At 43.9% G+C, this 22,934-nt stretch overlaps 1 protein-coding gene across 3 annotated transcripts in view; it reads left to right on the top strand.

The window, feature by feature from the left end:
• Positions 1-22,934, top strand: part of SDK1 (sidekick cell adhesion molecule 1) — a 683,598-nt gene that overhangs the window by 488,390 nt on the left and 172,274 nt on the right. For all 3 annotated transcript variants that reach the window (XM_019494663.2, XM_014610818.3, XM_019494664.2), the window contains exons 8-13: positions 8,852-8,935; positions 15,086-15,280; positions 16,533-16,649; positions 16,912-17,079; positions 19,246-19,348; positions 21,167-21,343. In XM_019494663.2, coding sequence (XP_019350208.2) covers positions 8,852-8,935; positions 15,086-15,280; positions 16,533-16,649; positions 16,912-17,079; positions 19,246-19,348; positions 21,167-21,343 — 844 coding nt within the window. The remainder of the gene's footprint in view (positions 1-8,851; positions 8,936-15,085; positions 15,281-16,532; positions 16,650-16,911; positions 17,080-19,245; positions 19,349-21,166; positions 21,344-22,934) is intronic.

Below are 22,934 nucleotides of genomic sequence, written 5' to 3' on the forward strand. Positions count from 1 at the left end.
TTCAGGTTTCTAGAGATGACCTGGTTGGAAGCGGAAGCAAACTGTAGTTTGGCTTGCAGTCGCAGGTAGTAGGTAGTCCAGCATGCTTGTAGCTCAGCATTAGCAAAGGTACCACAATCCAAGTCTTTAAACCAGAGGTGATTTCTTTAAGGATTCTCACTTGTGCATGGGGAAAATGAAGTATAGGAGAGCTGCCTGGAGTAGAAAAGCCATTTGACTTGCCTAGACTAAAGTTCAGAAGCTCAGGGAAAAAGCAGCTTTCAGGTGATCTCCTGAAGCATGTGGAAAGGGAATATCCAAATTCATTTCTGAGGTTTGTAAACTGCGGGACTGTGATTGGCATCCACATCTCAGCCCTTTAAGAATCGTTTTTAGTACTATTAGTGTTTAGATTTGTGCTTCTTACACACACACACACACACACACACACACTTATTAGTCATCCTTGTTATAAATTAAAATACAGTCACCTCAAAGGATGATAACCACTCCCCTCTTTGAGAGCACAACTGTGCTAGCTACAACAGTGCATAAAGACCATCATAACTAGGACAGAGAAGGATTTATCCTGAGCCTCATAATATCCAAGAGATACTAAAGACTACTGAGGGTTGTCTGTTAATTATTTCTGTAATAAAGTTCTTCTATGATTCTCAGAAAAAGAAAAGTCCCGGTTCAAGGAAATCTGCCACCAACAACTATATATGTAGATGGAGATGTACTCCCCAAATGGGCACTTTTATCCACCTGCTGGAGTTAGACGCTTTACACTTGCAAGGCACTTTAAAGCCCCCAGTTCTACCTTCTTACAGGATGTTCCCTGACTAAATTAGTTTATGCTAATGTTGCAGACAGGCTTCCAAGTTTAGGGCTCAATTTTCCTTTTAAATATGCAATATGAATTTCTCAGTCATATAGGAATATCAACTTGTGGAGGAGCCCCCAGGGCTTACTCTGCTCTTTCTGACTTTCATGCACGTATCTCGGATTAGGTCACGCATCTCTGATGCAGCTTGAAGGGTGTGTAATGGATGCTGACTGATATCTTTTGAATTTTAAAATCAGTGGCCATATAAGTCTATGTGGGAGAGGTTTGAATAGTATCAGATTTTGCAGACTCCCAAGGGGCTTGCAGGGAGGCTGTTTTCAGAATGCAGCCAATGGTGCAAAAAAAAATCCTCAACAGATATTTAAGCCCTGTATTTATTACCAGATATCCCTTGTTCCTTTTGCTTATTCCTGACTCTTTAGTTAAGATCAATTCAGTTCAGATACTAATTGTGGCGGTGACAGGTGAAATGTAAAGGGGGACAGGAATGTGAGAATAACCCCTTGGGAGCACGTGTCAGATTAACCTTTACCTCTTTCATCTGTCTGCTCCGGTCATGCAATCAATGGGGCTAAATGGCAATAATTTACTCACAAATAAGATGGGTGGCAAATTATTATTGCTTCAGTTCCACTTATTGTGGGACAGAACAGAAGACATAAGAGTTTTAGAACATCACTCCCGTCCCCCATTCCCACCCTGCTTTAAAGCACTGTAAGCGTTTTGTCTGTCCACATCCACGTCTGAAACAACACAGGATCTGTTCTTCTCAATCTGGTATCAGATACGCGCATCTTATTACACAGCATGCTGTGCCAGGAGAGTAAGCATGATCTAATAGGCTTAAATCAAATGGTTGACCTGATCCAAAGAAACCACTGTCATCCTTTGGGAATTTTTGTTTCTGGCTCTTATGATACAGTAGTTTGGAAGGTATTGTACCTACACTGCACACTTTACATTTCAGCACATCACGGTTGCCTAATATGATGAATGCTTGACTTTTCATACCGTGTGATTTAAACCAGTCCTTACTTCATACCCTATAAATATGCAGTAGATTCATAAATTATAGAGTCGGAAGGGACCCAGTGGATCATCGTGTCTGACCCCCTGCCCCTGGCAGGAAAGAGGACCAAGGTCAGATGACCCCCAGCCAGGTGATTGTCAAGTCTTCTCTTGAAGACCTCCAAGCTAGGTGACAGCACCACCTCTCTTGGAAGCCCATTCCAGATTCTGGCCACCCTTACTGTAAAAAAATTCTTCCTAATGTCTAACCTAAATCTACTCTCTACTAGTTTGCACCCATTATTCCTAGTCACTCCCTGGGGCGCTCTGGTAGACAGCGCATCACCAATTCCCTGCTGTCCTCCCCTGATAAATTTGTAGGCGGCTACAAGGTCACCCCTTAGCCGTCTTTTGTAAAGGCTGAAGAGATCCAGATCTCTCAACCTCCCCTCACAGGGTCTTTCACGGAGGCCACTAATCATGCGAGTGGCCCTCCTTTGGACCCTCTCCAGATTGTCCGTGTACCTCTTGAAGTCCAACTGTGGCCTGACCAGTGCCGCATAGAGGGGGAGCATCACCTCTCTCTATCTGTTGGTCGTGCATCTGTTAATACATGACAACGTGCGATTGGCCTTGTTGATGGCCTTGTTACACTGCCGGCTCATGTTCATCTTGGAGTCAATTATGACTCCAAGATCCCTCTCAGCTGCTGAGCTGCTGAGGAGGTGATCCCCCAACCTGTAGGTGTGCTCGGGATTCTTCCTTCCTAGGTGGATTACCTTACATTTATCTTCATTGAATTGCATCCTATTTCATTCTGCCTGTTGATCCAACCTGTCCAGGTCAGCCTGTATCTGCTCCCTGCCCTCTGGTATATTAACTTTGCCCCATAACTTGGTATCATCTGCGACCTTGAAGCAGGTGCTCTTCACACCCTCGTCCAAATCGCTGATGAAGATATTAAATAACACCAGTCCAAGGACCGAACCCTGCGGGACCCCACTGCCCATCTCATTCCAGGCCAAGAATGACCCGTCCACCACCACTCTCTGGGTGCGGTCCCTAAGCCAGTTGGCCATCCACCTGACTCCATAGCTTCCCTATGAGAATAGGATGCGAAACTGTGTCAAAGGCCTTCCTAAACTCCAGGTAGATGACATCGACCTCAGCTCCTGTGTCAAGGCAGCGTGTGACCTGGTCATAAAGGCTATAAGGTTTGTCAGGCAAGAGCTACCTGTGACGAACCCATGCTAGTTTCCTTTCAGTATCGTTTCCCCTGCTGGGCCTTCACAAATGCGCTCTTTGATGATTTTTTCCAGTATTTTCCCAGGGATAGAGGTAAGACTGACTGACCTAAAGTTACCTGGCTCATCCCTTCTCCGCTTCTTAAAAATGGGCACTGTGTTGGCCCTTTTCCAGTTCTCAGGGACCCGGCCAGAGCACCATGCATGCTCAAACAGCCGTGCCAGTGGCTCAGCTATGACACTGGCCAATTCCTTCGGCACCCGTGGATGGAGGTCATCCGGGCCGGCTGACTTGTACCCATCCAGCCCTTCCAAGTGTTCCTTAACTAAGTCAGCACTAACCTTTGGCGGTCTGGTGCCTTTTGGACATCTGTCTATGCTCAAGGTGGGGAAATTGTCTTGGTCAGTGTTTAGGAATACTGAAGCAAAGAACTCACTGAAGAGCTCTGCCTTTTTCTCTGCGTCAACCACCAACTGACCTGATTTGTCCCACAGGGGCCCTATGTTATTCTGTGCCTTTCTTTTGCTCGCTATGTATGTGTAGAAGGACTTTTTATTGTCCTTAATTGTTGAAGCCAGCCTGACCTCCAGTCCTGCCTTGGCCTGCCCAACTGACTCCCTGCAATACCGCGCCATGGTGGTGTATGCCTCCTTGGTGGATGTCCCCTGCTTTCACTGCCTATAAATTTCTTTCTTTGCCTCCAGTCTTTCCTGGAGCTCCCTGTACAGCCAAAGGGGGCTTTTTTTTATCCCTTTAGCCCCTTTCCTGCATAAGGGGATAGACTCCTTTTGTGCCTTTAGATTCAAAGAGAGCCAGGACACTTCAGAAGATTAGTATTTCCATGGGCAAACATCTGGGGGATATTCATCAGGCTATTCTGATCAGACTTGTAGCACATTAGCTCAGCTCACGCAGTCTTTATTGTTCAGGCACCCCTGCTTCACAGACAACAGCATCAAATACAAATCAGTAATCAGCAAGCAAGCTCATACACAGTCAATAAAGGGTTAACTCAGAAACCTAGGGTCTTTTCCCAGACCCTGAGAGGGTTGTCTGGCCCACTCTGCTGCCTCTAGCCTCACAGCCTGCTCTCTCATCCTTTTGTCTTTCCTATAGACCCAAAGAGGGCCACTCTGGCTGTGTTCTGCAGGCTCTAAATCTTCCTACTTGCCTTGCTTTGCTGGGGTCTTTTCCAGACCCCAAGACAGTACCCTGGCTCCACATTGCAGCCACCAGCCTGGGAGCTTTCTCTCTCAGTCCCCCTCTTCTCTCTAGCTCCCTTCCCTGGAAGCTTTTAGTTTCCTTTGGCCAGCCAGTTCTCAGCAGCTGGGCCACATCTCCTAGCTGGCATGCAATCACCAGGTCACTGCCTGCAGGTGTGCTGCAGCCCCTGTGGCATGCAGCCTGCTACATTGGACAACAGCCCCTTCAAGCATGTAGCCTGCTACAAGACTCTTACTTTAATCGTATGTCCTTTTGGCTTGTTGGGGCTAGTCTGGTTCTGGGCCTTAGGCACACCGTTGTGGCATAGGGCCCATGTCTGATATTCTTCTTGATACTGAGAAGCCTATGGTCAGGACCTGACCCCAGCCTGATGTCTGCCAACAATCCCCAGGAGCTGTTGCATGCTCTCAGGGTTGAAACGGTAGACCATCTGGTTTGTTTTTGTTTTCCAAAGGCCCAAGGCTGAATTGATTCAATCTTTGCAGGTTAGTCTAAGCTGTGTAGATTGAACCAGTAAGCAAGTGAACAGACATTCAATTTTGATTCAGGAAATGCAGCCACATGCCTGCAGTGGCCCAGGCCAGAAGCCCAGGGTGGGGGGCCACTAGAGTGCCCCTCCCTGCTCAGCTGGAGCAGACACCTTGGGCCAAGGCTAGCCTGCCCACCCAGCAAGAGGGGATTTGCTGGGGAGGTGCAAAGCATCCTGGGATGCTAAGGGACTGAGTTAACTTGAATCTGGAAGAGAACTGGGACAGAAGTTCAATAAACCAATTTAACCTAAAGCAATTAAGTTTGGTACTACATCCATCCAGGTTTATCTTAAACCAGTTTTGGACCTTTTGAAAGTGGCTAATGTGCATTGAACTTCTGTTGCATTAGATTTGAACCGGTTTCCGATCACTTATACTGGTTTATGTGTAATTTCTGTCCTGAGCCATAAAAACTATCTTGTGACAGTAGTCCATTCAGTGAGACCCACAGTGAGGAAGGAATTGTGAGTGATAGGAAGGGAAATGTATCATCTCATAATACAGCAAATAAGCAGCATGGAGGGGCTTAGGCTTCTGAGAAATCTAGATTTCCAGACTACAAGCCATGCACCAGTATGGACGTAGGGAAGTGAGAACTACTGTTCTGTACAGATCAGGCCATGGGGGGAAGAGGTGAAGCTTTTTAGAGTGTCATTGGGAAAAAAGAGAGAGATGTGACTATTTTATCTAAGGTGTTGAGTCTTCTGTTCCTGGTCCCACAAAGCATTTAAATGCTCACAGCAGATAAGTGGTCCCAGTTACATCGTTGGGGATACTCTAGCATTGCCAGCCATATGTGTTCACATTTCATGAGTTTCGTTTAAAGATCAGGAGAATTTAACAAACAAAAAAAAGTTTTTGTTTGTTTGTTTTTCTTTGCCTTCTGATTTTTGAGACTTCAGGACTCGTAGTTTAAAGCTTTACTCGGCAACTACAAAATTAACTTTTCTAATGCAAGTTGAGTATCTTAGGGCACCTCTATATGTGCCGGACATCTGCTCTGACACGTGCTAATTAGCATGCGTGGGAGCAGACTCGATTAATCGAATCAGCTGGAGTGTGTTAATTAATCAGCAGCCTCCATATCGCATCTATTCAGCGTCCCTGTGCTTCAAAATGATGGTGGGGACGCTTTAACAAAATGGTGGCGGGGGTGTCAAACGAGCTTTAGTTCAAGTGCCTCCGCTGTCATTTTGAAGCATAGGATGCTGAATACAAGTGACACTGCTGGTACTTTAATTAGAGCTCTTATTAAAGCGCCCCCCCCCAACTCCAGAGCACATGTATATAGATGCCCCTTAGGTTATAAAATAATTCTGGGGGCTGGAGGTACAGGAAAAGCACCGAGTGTCACCAGGGGGGGCCAGGAGGGCCATTTGGCCCGGGCCTCTCATTTACGGAGGGCCTCAAATTTAGACTTTTGACGTTATCTCCAAATGAGTTTACACATACAGACACAGAGATACACTGACAGGATTGAAAGAAGACGGAAAAAAGCTAGAAAAGCACTTGTTAAATAAAAAAGGAACATTTATTACAAATTATTGCATTGTCTTTTGAGCCTCAAAAAATGGAAGCGGCCCGGGCCTCTCTCAACCTCTGAGAGGGCCTGAGTGTCACAGGCCTTGCAAAAAGAGGTCATTAGAGTTTACACCAGTGCTACTCCTACACGGAAGGTGAAGTATGCTTTGCTAGATGTATCACAGAGTGCTGAACAACACAAATGATCAACGCTGTTCCATCAGCACGTCTTAGTTTTATGTTCCGCTTTGCTGTTTGTTGCTTAGATTAATGTATGAGTTTGTGTGCAATATATAACATCTTATTATGCATGTTATTAATAGTCTCAGACTTGGGCCCTAAGGATCAATAACGATTACATGTTTATATTATTAAAATGTCATAAATCACACAGCCCGGTCAGTGTATTGGGTTTGTGTTGTAAATGTCTATTGTAGTTAATTTCACATCCTTATTCCTTCATCTTGTATACAGACTCTGAGAAATGATATTGACTGACTTTATTTCAAATGAATGCGGAAATGTAAGACCCATAATGGGCCTTATTGGAGTTTGAGTCCTCCACATGGATGAGACCAGGCACAGCAGTTAGTGCAGGGGAATTTGGGGTTTTAATCCTGTTTATGCAGCTTTTGGTGTGTCACATAACCTCTCTTTAAAGTGGAGAGAAGTTCCACTGTACTTCAGGGGATGCCACAAAGAATAGTTCATTAATATTTGTAATAAGTACAGCGGGATTGGTGGAGGATTTTTGGTAAGTGGGGGGGGGGCTGGAGAAGCAGGGAGGACCCCTGCCTGCTCCCCCAGCCTCCCCCAACCCCTGCCCGCTCCCCCAGCCCCGCCATGGCTGCCCCCACCTGCCCCAGCTCCCGGCCCGTTAAATAAAGCCCCCACTCACCGGGAGCTGCCCGGCAGTGGGGGGCAATCCCTGCTGCCCCCCACTGCCCCACACTGAATGGGGGGCTCTGTCACGGTGGGGATCGCCCCCTGCTGGGCAGGAATGGTGAGTGCAGGGGGGCATTTCTTAAAGGGCTAGAGCTATGGCAGGTGGGGAAGCCATAGGGGGTGCTGGGGCAGCGGGAGGTGGGGTCGGGGGCTCATTAAAGAGCCCCCCCATGCAGTGTGGGGCAGTGGGGATCGCCCCCCACCTGGCAACACCCACTGGGTCAGAGCTTTTTTTTTTCTTCCACGTGCCAGGAACTAGGGCGGGCAGGGCAGCCATTGCCAAGCTGGGAGAGTGGGCGGGGATAGGCCTGGCTGATTCGGCGATTCGGTCGAATTGATTCAGGACAGTGATTCAAATCACCGAATGGAATCACTGTCCCCGGATTCAGCCGAATCCGAAGTGAATGCTAGCCACTTGCCACAGGCCTAATGCACATATCTGTGCCATGGACTTCTTCATTTCATAGACATTAGACATTTATATGTTGGGAGAATGGGTTTGAGAAATAAGCAAGCTAAAGTGACGCCGGCTATAGTAACCTACTATACCTTTTTTTCTCCAATGTGCTGGTGCACTTCAGAAGAAAAATACATGGACTTGTTCTTACAAACAGATCACATCACCTTTTCCGTTCTCCGTTTTTTTCAGAAGCAGTCTGCATAGGGACTTCTTGCGCGTAGTTCTGCTACAATAGAATTGTAGCTATAATCAAATAAGATGCTTCTAAAACAGTACTCACATGATAATGGTACTGAATAGACTGAGTATGACAGTTTTTAGTTACCATGATAATCACTGCAGCCTTAATGCCTGTGGACTCTTGACAAGGTACTCCTGATTTTTTATCCTGTGAAGATTAAATAGTACCAGGAGAGTATGCCCTACAATCCCTAAAGTCTAATCTTTGTTTAATAAACACCTCTAATATCTTTTGTTTAGTCCTAATGATGAACTTTTGGTTTCATTGGTTATTACTATAAGTTCAATTAAAACATTAAATCTGTTGGCTTTTGAGGAATAAAGCTGTTTCTTTTTTTTGTTAATATGCTGCACTTATCCTCTGATATAGGCTCTGTGACATGCAGTGGCACTTTATTTGATGTGCTTCATGGCTTCATGAAGTGGTATTTAGTTTAGATACTGAAGCAAACTATCCTATAAAATACCGTGCTGTAAATATAAACCTTTATGAACCTCTGGGGATGGCCCTTCGAAACCGAGAATTAAAACATTCCACGATTCAGGCCCATAAAATGAAAAGTAGCCCCTAGTCTGAGTATTCATTTGCAGTGTGAAATCCTAAATTTAAATTGAAATCGGCTCAGCTCTCGTTGAAATTCCTGTTGATCATAGCGAATAAGTGTTGTTGGTTTTTTCACGATGCTTTTGCTAAAAAAGCAAGGAAGAAAATCCCCCACAAGAGACAAACTAGGTGGCTTTTAGTACCCTGAATTAAATACGGCATTGCTGAGGAACCTATATTAACTCCTTTAAATCAACCCGTCTTTACATTTTGTTGTTGTGTTTTCTTTCCCCCCTGTTCTAAAGAGCCGCCCTATTTTACTGCTGAGCCCGAGAGTCGGATTTTGGCTGAGGTGGAGAAAACAGTGGACATCCTGTGCCAGGCAATGGGTGAGTGAGTATGAAGGCAATGCCGGCTTGGTAAGAACAGATGCATGTCCTGTTGAGTGAAGTGTACAATATCAGTCTCTGCTGTTTTGGTGCAGATACTTGGCTGTTATAAATTATCGTAACTGGTGACTTCCAAGAAACTCCGACAGTTTACTAGAGCTGAAGTTATACCCTTTTCCCTTGAGATAATTGGGCAGCTCTTGGGTTTGTACAACGGGAGAAGTGAGTGGATTTTTGGTATCAGATCTCGGCCGTGTTAACGCTGCTCGTCAGCCAAGCAAAACAGTCCCCGCTGCTTTTCTTTGTGACCCTTGCTTTAAAGGATGCTTTGTACAAATGTAGTTGGCTAAAAGGGTTTCATGTCTTGAGCCAGCAAATTAATTGAAAGAAAACAGTGACTTTGGGACCCATAACTTGGGACGCAGAGAAACAATCAATAATTCCAATAGTTAAACCTCCGTTTCTGAAAATGATGGAGCTTTTACTCTGAGTAGAGATGTCAGCTGTGGTACCATTTAAGTGTAGTTACACTTGAGCTAGAGCACTCTTTCATTCCGTTTTTAATTGGACGGTGTTTTCATGCCATAAAGACCTTCCAAATGTTTATCATTTCTTTTCAAATGTGTTTTGGTTTTTTTTAAAGACATAATTCCATAGAAACGCATGCTATTTTGGCACACTAATTAAAAAAAAAAAAAATGGAGACATCATAATCTAGTGATTAAAGCAGGAAGCTGCAAGAACCTGACTATTAGGTTTGACTCCACCACTGAATTGTCTTGCAACCTTAGCAAGACGTTAAAGCTCTGGGTGCCTCCTTATCCATAGAGCAGGATAAAAGGGCATATCCAGATTGCCCACAGATGGAAGGTGCTATATTAATGAAAAGCAGCAATTAAAACAAAACAAAAAAAATGCAACATGAGCTTGGTGAGAAAACTGTAACTCATGACCTGCTCTTTCAAACATCAGCTGTCATTACAACACAAATTCATGTAGCATGTATTTATTGTTTCCATTCCCCATTCAGCTGCATGGGGGGGATGTCAAATGCTTTCAATACATATTATTTGAAACATACTGGGATTTTCTGTGGCTCCAACAAGACTCTCACATCAGTAGTTTTATGTTTAAAAAAAAAACATACAAAAAACCCAACTCATGCCATTTGTGAAACCGGCTAAAATCGTGTTTTTCCTGAGCGCTGTCAAATGCGTGACAGGCAAATCGCTCATTTTCCAGTCTCTGAACTCTCTCCCTGTCCCAAATGCTTTTCTTCTACCTAAGACCCAACTGCTTTTCTTATGTTAAAGGAAACAGCATGTCCTGGAGAGATCATGTGGGTGCTTTCTGCCCCCTCCTTCCAGACAAATGCCAACCAGCTCCCTGGGGACTCCTGGGCTATTCCTAAGTATGGGAATCCTCTTGGAGCAAAATCCTTTATGTCCACTGACCGTCTTTAAGATGGATTCAGATAACTGATGAATGGGGAGGGTACAGAAGCTCTTCCCAGTGCTGTTCTTCTCCCTGGGCACTAGTCAGCTGCATATCAGGCGTGCAAAGGGCCTCATGCCAAATGTTAGCTCAATATGATCAACCATGGAGCAGGGAATAGGACTGAAGGAGTGGTTGGGGGCTTCATCGATCCATGAGTACATAGATTTAGCAACCACAGATCCTTAAAGACAGGCTGCCTGCAGCTCGCTGCCCTCTTCCAACTCGAGGCCCAGAATAATAAGGCTACAGGTGCTGCGGAGCTGCCCTAGGCCTTGGCCACAAATGGGAAGGTGGATTTTATTTTCCCCAAGCTCCCGTGGAGCTTTCCACACAAAGCCCATTTGCTCCGGCTTTGTGCAGCGTGAGTGTGTGAGAGACAGATTAATTTCACAGTATAAGCAGAGATTAACTAGAAATAAAATTGTGACTTGCACAGACTAGCTTTTTAGTTTCCTATAAATGGAGTTTCAGTGTGTCCAACCGCTCTGTAACCCTGTTTCTCTGTATGTCTCCAGAAACCACTGATCCTGCCTGCATTTTCAGTGCATTTTTAAATGCATTCTATTATTTGCTTATAGAAAGGTTGGAGCTGGTGGTATGTAGGGAGTGCAGTTAACTGGACTTCAGTTCTACCAGTGTAGACAAGTAGAAGGACACCCCAGTAACCTACTGGGAGATTGTAGGGGCTATAAAAACCAAAATAACTTCCACAGTTATTTGGGACTCTGGCAAAGATGAGCAAAGACCCCAGCACTGTTGTGAAATAGTTAAAGATTATTATCCTCATTTTGCAGATGGGAAAAACTGAGCCACAACTTGCTTAAATTATTTACGTACGGTCTGCATCAAGTAGCAAAGGCAGGAATAACGCTCAAGTTTCCTAGCTTCCCATTTCCTTTTTCCCATTAGGTAAATTTGCCAATCTTGGTAGAGTGCTTTGCAAAATGTGTATCACTTTAAAGGTGCCCACAAGTCAGGTTATTAATCTTTATACCACACTGTACCCCTCAGATGACAAGATAGGACTATTAACCCCTATTAAATGTTTCCTCTTTCTTGTTAGTTTTTCTTGAGGAAGAAACAGAAGCTTTGTTTCCTACTTGCATTTTCTTTTCTTTTTTTCTTTTTTCTTTTCCTACTTTCAACTCTAAAGGTAAGTCTTTCTGGGGAGATCACTACAGCCCAAATGTATGCAACGAGCAGGCTCCAAAATGCTTAGATAAGATCACATTATTCAGACTCATAACTTGGAAGCGTGGAAGGTATCCATAGCTGAAATATAAGAAAATAGAGATGGTAATATTCAGTTTGTCAGCTGAGTTGGTGATGGAAAAGTGTATCTCACAATGATTATAGGTTTTGGATTTTTGCTAATATTGTTAGAGGGAGAGGTTTTGAGGAATGACATCAAATCTTATAGGTTTGGCGGAAAATACCGAGTGCTGAATGTCATTATTTCCTGGGTGCCAATAAAACTCAATGTATAGGACAATGGAATTGCTATTATTTAAACTTGAAATCATTTCCAGGCGCCTCTGTATCAGATCTGTTTTATTTTGCATCATCTGTTTCTTCATTACTCAGTGATAATTTGTATTTGCCCCGAGGGATTTTCAAGAGATGAAAAACACTCGCATTGAGAATTCTGAACATTGGAATTTACACTAAATCTGTATATGGGCTGATGTATGAAATTCAAATTGTGTTTATTGCACGGTGGCATACCGCATTTCTTGTGCATTAGATGACAACAGGCACTGTGTACAGTGGGTTTGTTTCTGAGATGATTATCTTCTTGATTCTGAAAATGCTTATTTTACCAACAGAGCAAAAGCATCAGAGATCATTTTGGTAAATAATATGCTTGTAAAAAATAATATTAGGATGAATCAGCTCATTCACGACACACAGGGGATGCACCCGGGTGCACGTGCCCCCCCCTGAGATTGGCCATGTACCCCCTGGAAGTACCAGCTGTGAAACTGGAAGTGCGCTGCGGGTTTCGTCGCTGGTGGTTCTGCGCTCGGCCCCCCCATCGGCAATATGGCGCCCTCCCAGACTGGGGAGTCACCAGTTGCCCATGAATCGGCTCTTCTTTTTTTACACCATGCCTCGGTTTTCTTTTTATATTCTGTCTAGGGTTAACAGTAGCTTCTGAGGATGAATACATTGACAGGAGACACGAAAGGATATGTGTTATTATTCATAAATCACATCAGGAGTTTAAAAATAATAATGATAATGTGACTATGCCTTTCATTGTACCGTCCGTTAGAGACTGTCCAAGCACTGCTTACATGAAAGTGAAATTCAGTGTCCACATGGGCTCACTCTGCATTACTTAGATTCTACCTAGTCCTCACCCTGAGTTCTTGTATGATGCAAAGGTCTTCATCATTTGGGTGAATTTAATTCATTAATGAACTGAGCCACAAAGATTCCCTATGAAGTTAGTAGGGGTGTGCGAAACAGGCCGTATACAATTCGTATTCGGCCCAGTTCGGGCGACAGTGATTCCATTCATTGATTTGGATCACTGTCCTGATTCGATTCGGCCAAAGCCGAATGTGAAGATTCCATGCTGATTCGGTGAATCAGCGATTCAGCCATAGACACAGCTTTAAATGTTTTTGCTATATACCTTGAGGTACCAGGTGCGGCTCGTGAATGCTGCGATGGTGGGGCGGATGGGGTGTCCCACAGGACTGCGGGCACTCCCCAGCATGCTTGGCAGCAGACCCGGAAGTGGACCAGAAGTACTTCTGGGTCAGCCAGGGAACACACTGGGGGACCCCTGGACACCCTCTGGCTCGGCGATCAGCTGCAGGGGGACCCCGGATGCCCCCCGCCCCCGACCCAGGTGGCACCAGTCACCGAGCTGGGGCAGTGCGGGGGACCCCCGACAGACCCGGAAATGGACCAGAAGTACTTCTGGTCCACTTCCAGGTCTGCTGCCGAGCATGCTGGGGAGTGCCCGCAGTCCTGTGGGGCACCCCATCTGCCCCACCATCGCACCATTCATGAGCCGCCTGGTACTTTCAGGTATGTAGAATAATCATTTAAAGCTGTGTCTATGGGCGAAACTCCAAACCTTTCCGAATCACTCCAAATCAATTCAGAGGCTTCTGATTCGATTCGGAGAGATTAAAGGGTCTCCTGATTCAATTCAGATTCGGAGATTTGGCCACCAAATGGGGCCATATCTCCACTGAGTCGAATCAGGGACCAAAGCTTCGCACAGCCCTAGATGTTAGTAACTTATTTAGTTATTATTCCTGGTTTATTGCTGAGGAATTTGAGACCTAGAGATTTTAAGAGCCATACTTCCTGAATTGGCTCTTGCTTTATAGAGCTGGAGGTGGTAGAAGGCCGCCTCAAGTCATCTTGGGCCTGGTTGTCAGTGACTACTTTGGTTGCCTAGATTTTACGGTGATGAGTGTGTTAGGGGTACCTAAAGAAGACAGGTGGCAGACACGGACTTTAGAAACAGTCAGTAGTTCAGATTCTGGGCAGTTTTCCATCCATGCTTACATATTCTGCAAAGCTTGGGGTAGAAGCGTGGGATGGGCCAAGCTCATTAAACCCAGCATTACACCCATCATCCAGCTGCATCATAAAATAGAACAACCTTATAATTGCTGTACTTCAGGCTATGCTGCCTGTGGCCCATTGCGGCTGTTCAGAAAGAGCCAGGGATTGCTGGAATATAAGAAGAACGTAGGGTTCAGATGGAGACTGGCATAGGAGCCTCTGTATGAGCGCTCTACACCATTGAAGGACTCCCCAAGGAAGGCAAAAGCCTCCGTTGACTGGAATTGCCGAGCTTACAGCCACTTCATGCAAGCCGTCTGGTGCAAAGCAGAGCTGAGGCGTGACTGGAAATCTGTAGCAGTATTGATATAAAATGCCCATGCAGAAAAGCAGTAATAAGCAACATAGGGAGATAAGTTGAAGGTAGAATTGGTTTCTATTTGCATTTTTTTGTTTGTATTAAGGCGCAAGTAAAGCCGAAAATGAGTCAAAATGAATGACAATTTGCAAGCATCCCAGTGTACACACCATGCTGTTTGCACACTGCCTCTTAAAGGTAAACTGCCAGTTATCACAAAAAAAGATTTTTAAATTTTGAATTAAAATACCTCTCAGGGTTGCTCCATTTTTTCCCTTGCTAATGTGTACTTTCCCATTGTTCTTTTAACGTTGACATCTTCACTCCAGCAGTTTAGGAGAATCTTATTCAGGATAAAACGGCACTAAAAGAATTGCTGTTGCTTAGTTTGCATAATTTTGTATTTTAATCTGAAATGTTCATGTCAGTCATATTCCCACCGTGATATGAAAAACGATTACGGTGGAGAAAGGGATTTGATAACATGTTATTGCAACGTTTTCTCTCTCGTTATTTGCTGTCCTTGCCATCATGCATCCTACGATATATTACTGCCATTGGTAACACAATTTACCTATATCCACCAGTTGTCAAACAGTGTTTTATTATAAAAACTATTTATAATGGGAGGGGGAGAACGGGATATGGAGAACTGAACCCTGTGTGCATCTGTGTGAGTATAACATTGCTGTGTACTTTTATTGTACAGACTTTTGCACAGTTGTGCAGTGAATAATAGAGATCTGTTTCTGCTCAATGTCCAGGGGTTCCTAGTCCCACTCTGGTCTGGTATAAGGACTCTATTCCTATCAACAAGTTGCAAAATCCTCGTTACAAAGTACTCCACAATGGCGGTCTGCAGATCCAGGGAGCGCGTACCGATGACGCTGGGATCTTTCAGTGTTTTGCTAGCAATGAAGCTGGGGAAATACAGACACACACCTACCTAGATGTAACCAGTAAGTAAAGAGCTACAGCATAGTTCATGAGACCTGGGTTCCCGTATTGACTGAAAGGCCTCAATCATGTGCAAGCAGTTCTCTACCACTCGGTAGATAAAATGGGTTGATTCCGATTTACATGATAGCACCTGGATTTCTGTTGCCAGCGGGATCTAGCCTAGCAAAGCAAAATCCGACTGAAGACTACGGAAGACTGTTCTTAGCAGCAGGCCTTCGATCAGTCATTTATTGCTACATTAAAAAAAGGACAAGCTGAGGGCAAAAAGGAAAAGGTTAACCAAGAAATAATTCTCCCTGTCTTCCTTTTACTTGTACAGTTTAGTTTTACTATTATAATGCTCTTGTCCATTCACATGACTCTTTTTTTTATTTTTGTGAAGGGCGATATTTTAGGTAGATTTTCCTAGGAAAAGGCCCAGCACACCCCAAAAATGGTCCAAGTTAAATAAATATTATTTTCTATATTAAACCCCCCCCCATTGGTTAAATGTTGTAATTGGAGAATAACGTTTTGTTCCACGGGGAAAAAAATCCATGGTTGCCAATAGTCATTCTTTTAAAGTTGTTACTACCAGGGGTGTCCCTAATGCTTTGCCTGACTCGCTGACGGACTCCAGGTGGAGTTAGCCGTGTTGTCACATCTTCATTGTGCTGATTTTAGCTCAAGGGCAGTTTACAGATTTGACCAGTGTTGTGACTGGGCTTCAGAAAACAGATCTGCACCAGTTCAATATCTGTCCAGGAAGCTGCAGTAAAAAATGTAATAAAATGCAACTGGGGGAAAATAAGAAAGAAAGAAACTTGGAAGATGTCTTGGATGGGAACCAGGTTCTAAGTTCTTTTGGCTGACATTTAGGCTTGAAAGTTAATGTCTTTCTCAAGTTGCTTTTCATCTTAAAGGACTCCATGTTATGAAGATGAAAGCAAATAGTTTTGTTTATCTAGATGTCTCTGCTTCCCCCAGCACGCTCGTTTTACACCTTTGCTCCTTTATCTATAAGCTGCCTTGCTTGTACTTGTACAAGCACTGATAGATTTTATTTTCCATTTAGGTAATAAACTGAGTGAGATAATTCCTAGGAGATGAATAATGAAAGGTTACAGTCACTGCTGAAAGGTTTTCATTTATTATTGTCATGTCCTTCCCCACAATCAGCTCTATAAAAGTGGATGTAAAACACTCTAGCATAGTAGTTAAGGGATCTTTCGGATAGCTGGTCCATTGAATTTTTCAATTTTTTTATCCCAGATATTAAACCAACATTTATCCGGCCACCAATAGATACCACTGTTACAGAAGGGATGACTGCAGTATTAACCTGTGAGGTTTCAGGGGCTCCAAAACCTGCCATCTCGTGGAAAAGAGGTAACCACTTATTATTCTACTGTGAAATCGCTCTATTGTCCGCTCCGGCAATGAGTTTCTGGGGATCCATTCAGCTTACATATCTTGATTTCGCTGGCTCGGTGAAAGAAGAGATGGCTGTGGATATGCATGTGCATTGTGTGCGGGGCTTTGTTCCTTCATCTGTAATTGTCTTTTGGAAGAATCAGAACGTTATCGTTTTATTCATGCAGTGCAAATAACAAGAGTCCTGCTGTTCCCTCCTCCTCCTCCTGTGTTTCAGGGAACCAGATCTTAGCCAGTGGCTCGGTGCAGATTCCCAGGTTCATTCTCCTCGAATCTGGTGGGCTGCAGATTACTCCTGTCTTCCTTCAGGATGCTGGCAACTATACTTGCTATGCAGTCAACTCGGAGGGAGCGCTGAGTGCTTTTGCAACGCTGACTGTCTGGAGTAAGGATAAGGCTTTGTTTTAAATTTAGCTTTAATCAAATATTAATCATTTTTTTGGTGGGTGCTCAGGAAATTTTCGTAATCAATTATGCATTTCTAGCTAATAGGACAAAAAAGGGTATAATTGAATAGGAATAATGCATCTATTTAAAGGAATCTATCAAAATTATTCTTTTTTGCAAAGAGATGCATATACATTTTCTATATTTGGACAGAAGCATCCAGGATGCTTGTCTGAGAGAAACTGAAATGAAATAATAAATTAGAGCAAGTCTGATTGTGACTTCACTTACCCAGCTTTTATGCTGGTGTAACGTCCCTGGTCCTAATGCTTAGATAGCGTTGAGCAGCTCTGCAGCTGCCAGATCCAGCTGCTGCCACAGGACATGGCTGCTGAAAAAAGGGCCGGGCTCAAGAGCTTCTTGGCACCTTGGGGGTCCCTTGCTGGTACGGTGACCCTCCAGCCAGTGCAAAATACATCATGCTTCAGCTGCTTGATCTTTCGACTCAGATGGGCCTGGCCCTGGAACAGGCTTGTGTTTCACCATGCAACACTTTTTTGCACTGAATCCTTTATCAGGAAAATCTGGCGCATTGACTTCACTTGAGTGACTTGATACTGTGCAGAGGAGATGAGATCAAGTCCAGTGCGGGTACTTCAAGCTAGATGCTAAGGAGGGAAGGGTTAATATGTTGCCACAGTTAACAGGAGAACAAAAATATTACTGAGCTGAAATAAAAATCCTTTTACAAAAAGTATATGGCCCTCTTTCCTCTCCTGCCTTTGAAGTGCAGCCTAGGGACTGATTATCCTGCTGGTGCATGGTGTACATTTGACATCTATTCATCTCTCAAAGAGTAAAGTTACACCAGAAACCTTCTACCGTACGATCTTGAGGGTGTTCGTGGAATATACTGGCAGTAAATGTAAGATACAGTTGTCATATGGGTCTCGTATTTATATCTTTCTGACACACACCATATACATATTTTTAGTGTGTCGTAAGCCGGTTGGTATCTGGATGTGTGAACGGAGCACGGAGGGCCTCCATTATAAATCCTTTGATTCATTTTGCCCTCTTGCAATTTTTTTAGTATTACCGTCCGTACGCTGCTCGCGGAGCAAGGAGAACGTGATAGAGCTAACGAGCATGCGGAGGCACTGCAGAAATAATGCTGTCTAGTTAGCATTATGTTTTATGTCTAATAGTTCTCTCTCTTCATGTTCTCATCTCAGTCAGTTGACAGTTTCTTCTTGTGCATATAAGATTTATCTCAGTTGTTATAGGTTATCATTTCTGTAGGGGTTTGGGACTGATTCCCATTATCCACCCTTCTTCCACACTCACGCTGCTTGGCTACCTGGTTTGGCTGATACTATCCGATGCCGCTGCCTCCATTCTCAATATAATAGAGATCTTTCACATTTGATTTGGTTGCTATAGTTTCAGGCAATTACTGTGTTTTGGGTCCCAGGAGGTACTTGAATCAAGATATTTTTGCAACAAGTGGGTAAACATCTCCTCCCTACGTGGAAAACTCACACTCCTGAAGCAACACCTCTTTCATTCTCCTTGCATGGTTTTGACGAGATGAAGGAGAAAATAGCACCCTATGCTTTTTCCACAAACTTTTTAGAGTATTTTTTTTCCCTTTCCCTCAAACTGCATGACGGGATTCCTCAATAAAGTAGCGTCTTAATTAAGGGAGAGCACCATAGTTGTACTTAGTGCTTTATGACTTTGAGGTTACCAGTAACCAGGTGCTGCAAAGACAGCGATGAATAATATTGAGTACCCCTTTAGTATTCTTTGTATTCAAAGCCTTGCCCAGATCAAATAACTAACATCTGCTCTTAGAGGTTCCCTTTGCTGCTTCTTAAACCTCTCTACATCACACACTTGAATTAGATTCAGCGAGGAGGGGTTGGGTGGGGGCAACTCTGGGAAAGATATAAGGAATACTGTTCTGCCTTTTTTACTTAATCAGTAGGCACTGCACCATGTGCCATGCAGAGAGCTTCAGACTTGGTCACTCCCATTACCAAAGTGAAAGCGTCTTCCCCTGAATGATAAATGACCGGTTTCTTGCTGTCCAGGAGCGAATGCCCAAGTCAAGTTGAAAGTCTGTAATTTTACCTGCCTGATGGCCTGTGTTCCTTTTCAGATCGCACCTTTATTGTTCACCCTCCCGAAGACAGCACCGTTATCAAGGGAACCACAGCCACTCTGCAGTGTGAAGCAACTCATGACCCTAGAATTTCAATCAGGTGCGCGTGGTGTCATTTATCGTTTGTGCGGTTTATCTCAAGTTAATTTTACAAACTAGCAGAATGTCATTAGGTGAGAAGTTTGAGGACCCCAGATTTCAGCACCAGACCCCTGATTACTGCCTCGTAAGGCTGTAGACTACATCATTAATCACATAAAACCCATCTTCCACTTCAGCCTTATGTATTATTTACAATGAGCTACGTTCCACTTCATGACTTCAATACAGCCTTCCATGATTTTACTGTCAAGGTTAATACACTATCAATAAAACCGACTTGTCAGAAGCTGATACTTAATGAGAGTAAAAATCCAAAGAGATCGAATAGAATTTCAGACGTGTTTACGTTGGGGCTCCTGCAAATCCATGGGAGAGGATGCCTGCATACTCTGAAACACTTCAGTAACCGAGGGATAAATTCTGTTCTGGCTGTGGAAAGAAAAGAACAACTTGATGCTGAAGGAATAACATCTGCGCACAAGATTTAAAGGAACCCTATCGCGTTAAACCACATTATAGTATTAACCGGTGCACAGTTTAAAGGAGGCTTGAATGAAAGAAAAGCATTGCCTTATCTGTCTGGGTATTGGCTTGGAAAATATTAGAAGGGGACTTTGGAGACAGAACATAGACACGCACAAAGGAGAAATTATACAAAACCATGATGTACAAACACTTGGTCACTTGTATTTGTGAGTGCAGGTATATTTTCTGCCAGGGTGCCAGCAGTTTGGAGATATTCCTGATGCAGTCTGTTCAGGAAGGATCAGTACAATGTAAATGTGATCCTCCAATGTCCTACACCCAACAGAGGGGTCTCGAGCTACATTTCTTCCCTTTTTTTAGTACAGTAGAATCTGGAGTAGAAGTAGAGTCTGGAGACTGGAAAAAAGGAGGAATTATTTAGATAGCTGTCACCCTGAGAAGGTGGTGGCTTTTCAGGGCATTGGTAAGTCTGGTGGTGACACATTCTGAATTATTCTTGGGGATTTTTGGCCCTGTCCAAGAATGAGGCCCCTAAAAACAAATAATGTAAACTTCAGGGTTGGGTGATCCTGAAATATTGTTCCACAACTTGGAAAAATAATTCATATGGCTATGCCTTTCCATGGACCTTTCTGCATTCAGTCTTGACAAACATTTCTGTCACTTAGCTTTACTTGCATCTATGTCTATAAGAGATTGGATTTTTTTATTTTTTTTATTTTATGCTACTCTTTCTGCTAAAGGCTCAGGGCATTTTACAAAGCAGAGAAAAATAACTTATAAAAGAAGTGAATAAGAAAGCCAAACAGGAGAAACAAAGTAAGAGCGAGCTAACAGAATATAAAAATAACCTGTAAAGCGACCCCTCCCCCAAACACAGTATCTCAGTTTACAGCTTAAAATATCCCAGTTTTAAGCTTACCTGTTTGACACCGAGTCCCGAAATAGTACCTTTCATAGGCAAAAGGGATAGGGTTTGACAAAGCTTGAGTTTTGGCTCCCAAGTTCCCCACCAGAAGCATTAAACAGAGACGATTAAATGAACCAGCCTAAGATAAAACCCCGTTAGATGAGGCTAGAGCAGATGTTAGCTGTGAAATTCGTTGCACCACAGTACCGCAGAAAGGCATTTCCTTTCTGATCGCTGGTCTAAGATCAAGGCTTGGAAGAGTTAAAAGTTTTACTCATCTTGGGGTAACTGCAGTGGTCTGTCAATTTAGCACTGCGTTGCTATATGACCTTACCCACCGATGCAGTCAAAATCATTCGCAACGTATTTATATTTGTTATGTTGATATTTATTAACATTTTGAAACTTTATGACACCCAGGCACATGTGGAAGAAGGATAGTGTGGCAATAAATCCATCTAGCAGTTCCCGAATTACAGTAGAGGAAGACGGAAGCCTCCTCATTAGCCAGACGTGGTCAGGAGACATCGGCGACTACACATGCGAGGTCATTTCATTTGGAGGAAACGATTCCAGAAGGGCTCGTCTAGAAGTGATGTGAGTTATTTGAGCTCTGGGGCTTTTGATGGCACCTTCTGTTTGCTTTTAAAGCTGATTCATAATGTTTGTGCCTTTTTTTTAGAACTTGAGGGCAATTAAAGCAAATTTTTCCTGCTAATGATATTATCATGAGATCATTCATTTTGAGTTTGCATGATAAATGACCTGGACTTCAACATGGTGCAAGTCAGCCCACACTAGGGGCTGCTATGCCTGGACGTGGTACACGTGCTAAATTTAACCAACAGCAGTACTAATTGCTTGTCTTCATTGCCAAGTTTGTAAGAACGCATTCTGCCTCTCCGCCCTTGCTTTTAACATTTTTTACTCCATTCGACAAATGCCCGTACGTCTGGTCTCTAACGGATTTTTTTTCTTTCTGTTTTCTTTGCATTCTAAATTATTAGAAAGTTGGCCTCATTTTTGTGCCTGTCTCGATTTTTAAACATCACGAAAAGATGTGTCGAGCGCAAGTCTCTTCGGAAAAGGGACTGTAAACGCGGCGTTGTCGTGAGCGCCGGTGTTTTCTGTTGGTCTCGCTGTGTAGGAGTGAAATGCAGTCCGATTTTATTTGTGTCACTAATGCCAGCAACTATGACCGCTCCATGCATGAAGCAGATCAAATGCATATGAAGGTAATGTTTGTAGGTAGTCATTTTTCTCAGGGATATTGCACACTTTAATGTGACTACAACTGTATCTGTTTCTGCTGGTTGTGCCTGAGCTTTTTCTCTTAGAGAAGATGCCTATGGCAACTTCTGTTGCCTGGCAGTGTAACGTGTTTGCCGCAGAGATTTGCTGCGTGGAGCTCAGGTTTCCACAGCATTTCTCTGACAGTGCCAAGAGTAGATCAGATGCCCGTTTTGAGAGAGCGGTTATACATTCTTTCTCTAATTAAGCGCTCCTCAGCTCTCCTCCTGGAGTGCATTTTGCTGCGGGTTAGGATCCAAGAGTGGGAAGACACTTCCAAATTGCCTCCGCATAACTGTACACACTTTCCTTTCTTGTGGGCTTGCTCCTTATTTATTTTTGAGAGGCGGTCAGGAAATTGGAGAGCAAAACCTGCACACAACTCTATAACCCAGTCCTTGAAGGCGAGCTAAAAATGTGTGTGACCTGTGCGTTTTGGTCTTCTTTCTTCGGCAATCCCTCGCAGTCGAGGGTGATTTTTAAAATAATTGTCTTATCTGTGTGTCCGAAGGTGAGTGATGAAGCCTATCTGGGATCGACAGACTCTAGGGCAGCTCGAACATGTGTTTCCAATGGGGGGTGGAGGTGGCGCTGGATTTTTTAATTTGGTCCACAACACGCTGTTTCTGCCGCTCCTGCTTTTCCAGCTCCTGTTGTTGCCGTGAGGTTTTGAAGTGCTGAGATCCCTGCAGCAGACTCTTCCTCTGTGTGGGGCGGTCCTGAGCAATGGTCTCCCATGAGTTGACATGGATGTGCATCGTGTTTGTGTTCTGGTAGTGTTTCAGTGACGCGGTAGCTGGCATAGTCCAGGTCCTTGCCTGTGACTTGTGTCACACTCTTGGGGCTGACACAGTACTTGTAACGTCTGTGCAGCAAAAGGGAGCACTTTGTGCTACTG

Source organism: Alligator mississippiensis, chromosome 13, assembly GCF_030867095.1.
Source record: "Alligator mississippiensis isolate rAllMis1 chromosome 13, rAllMis1, whole genome shotgun sequence".
NCBI lineage: Eukaryota > Metazoa > Chordata > Crocodylia > Alligatoridae > Alligator > Alligator mississippiensis.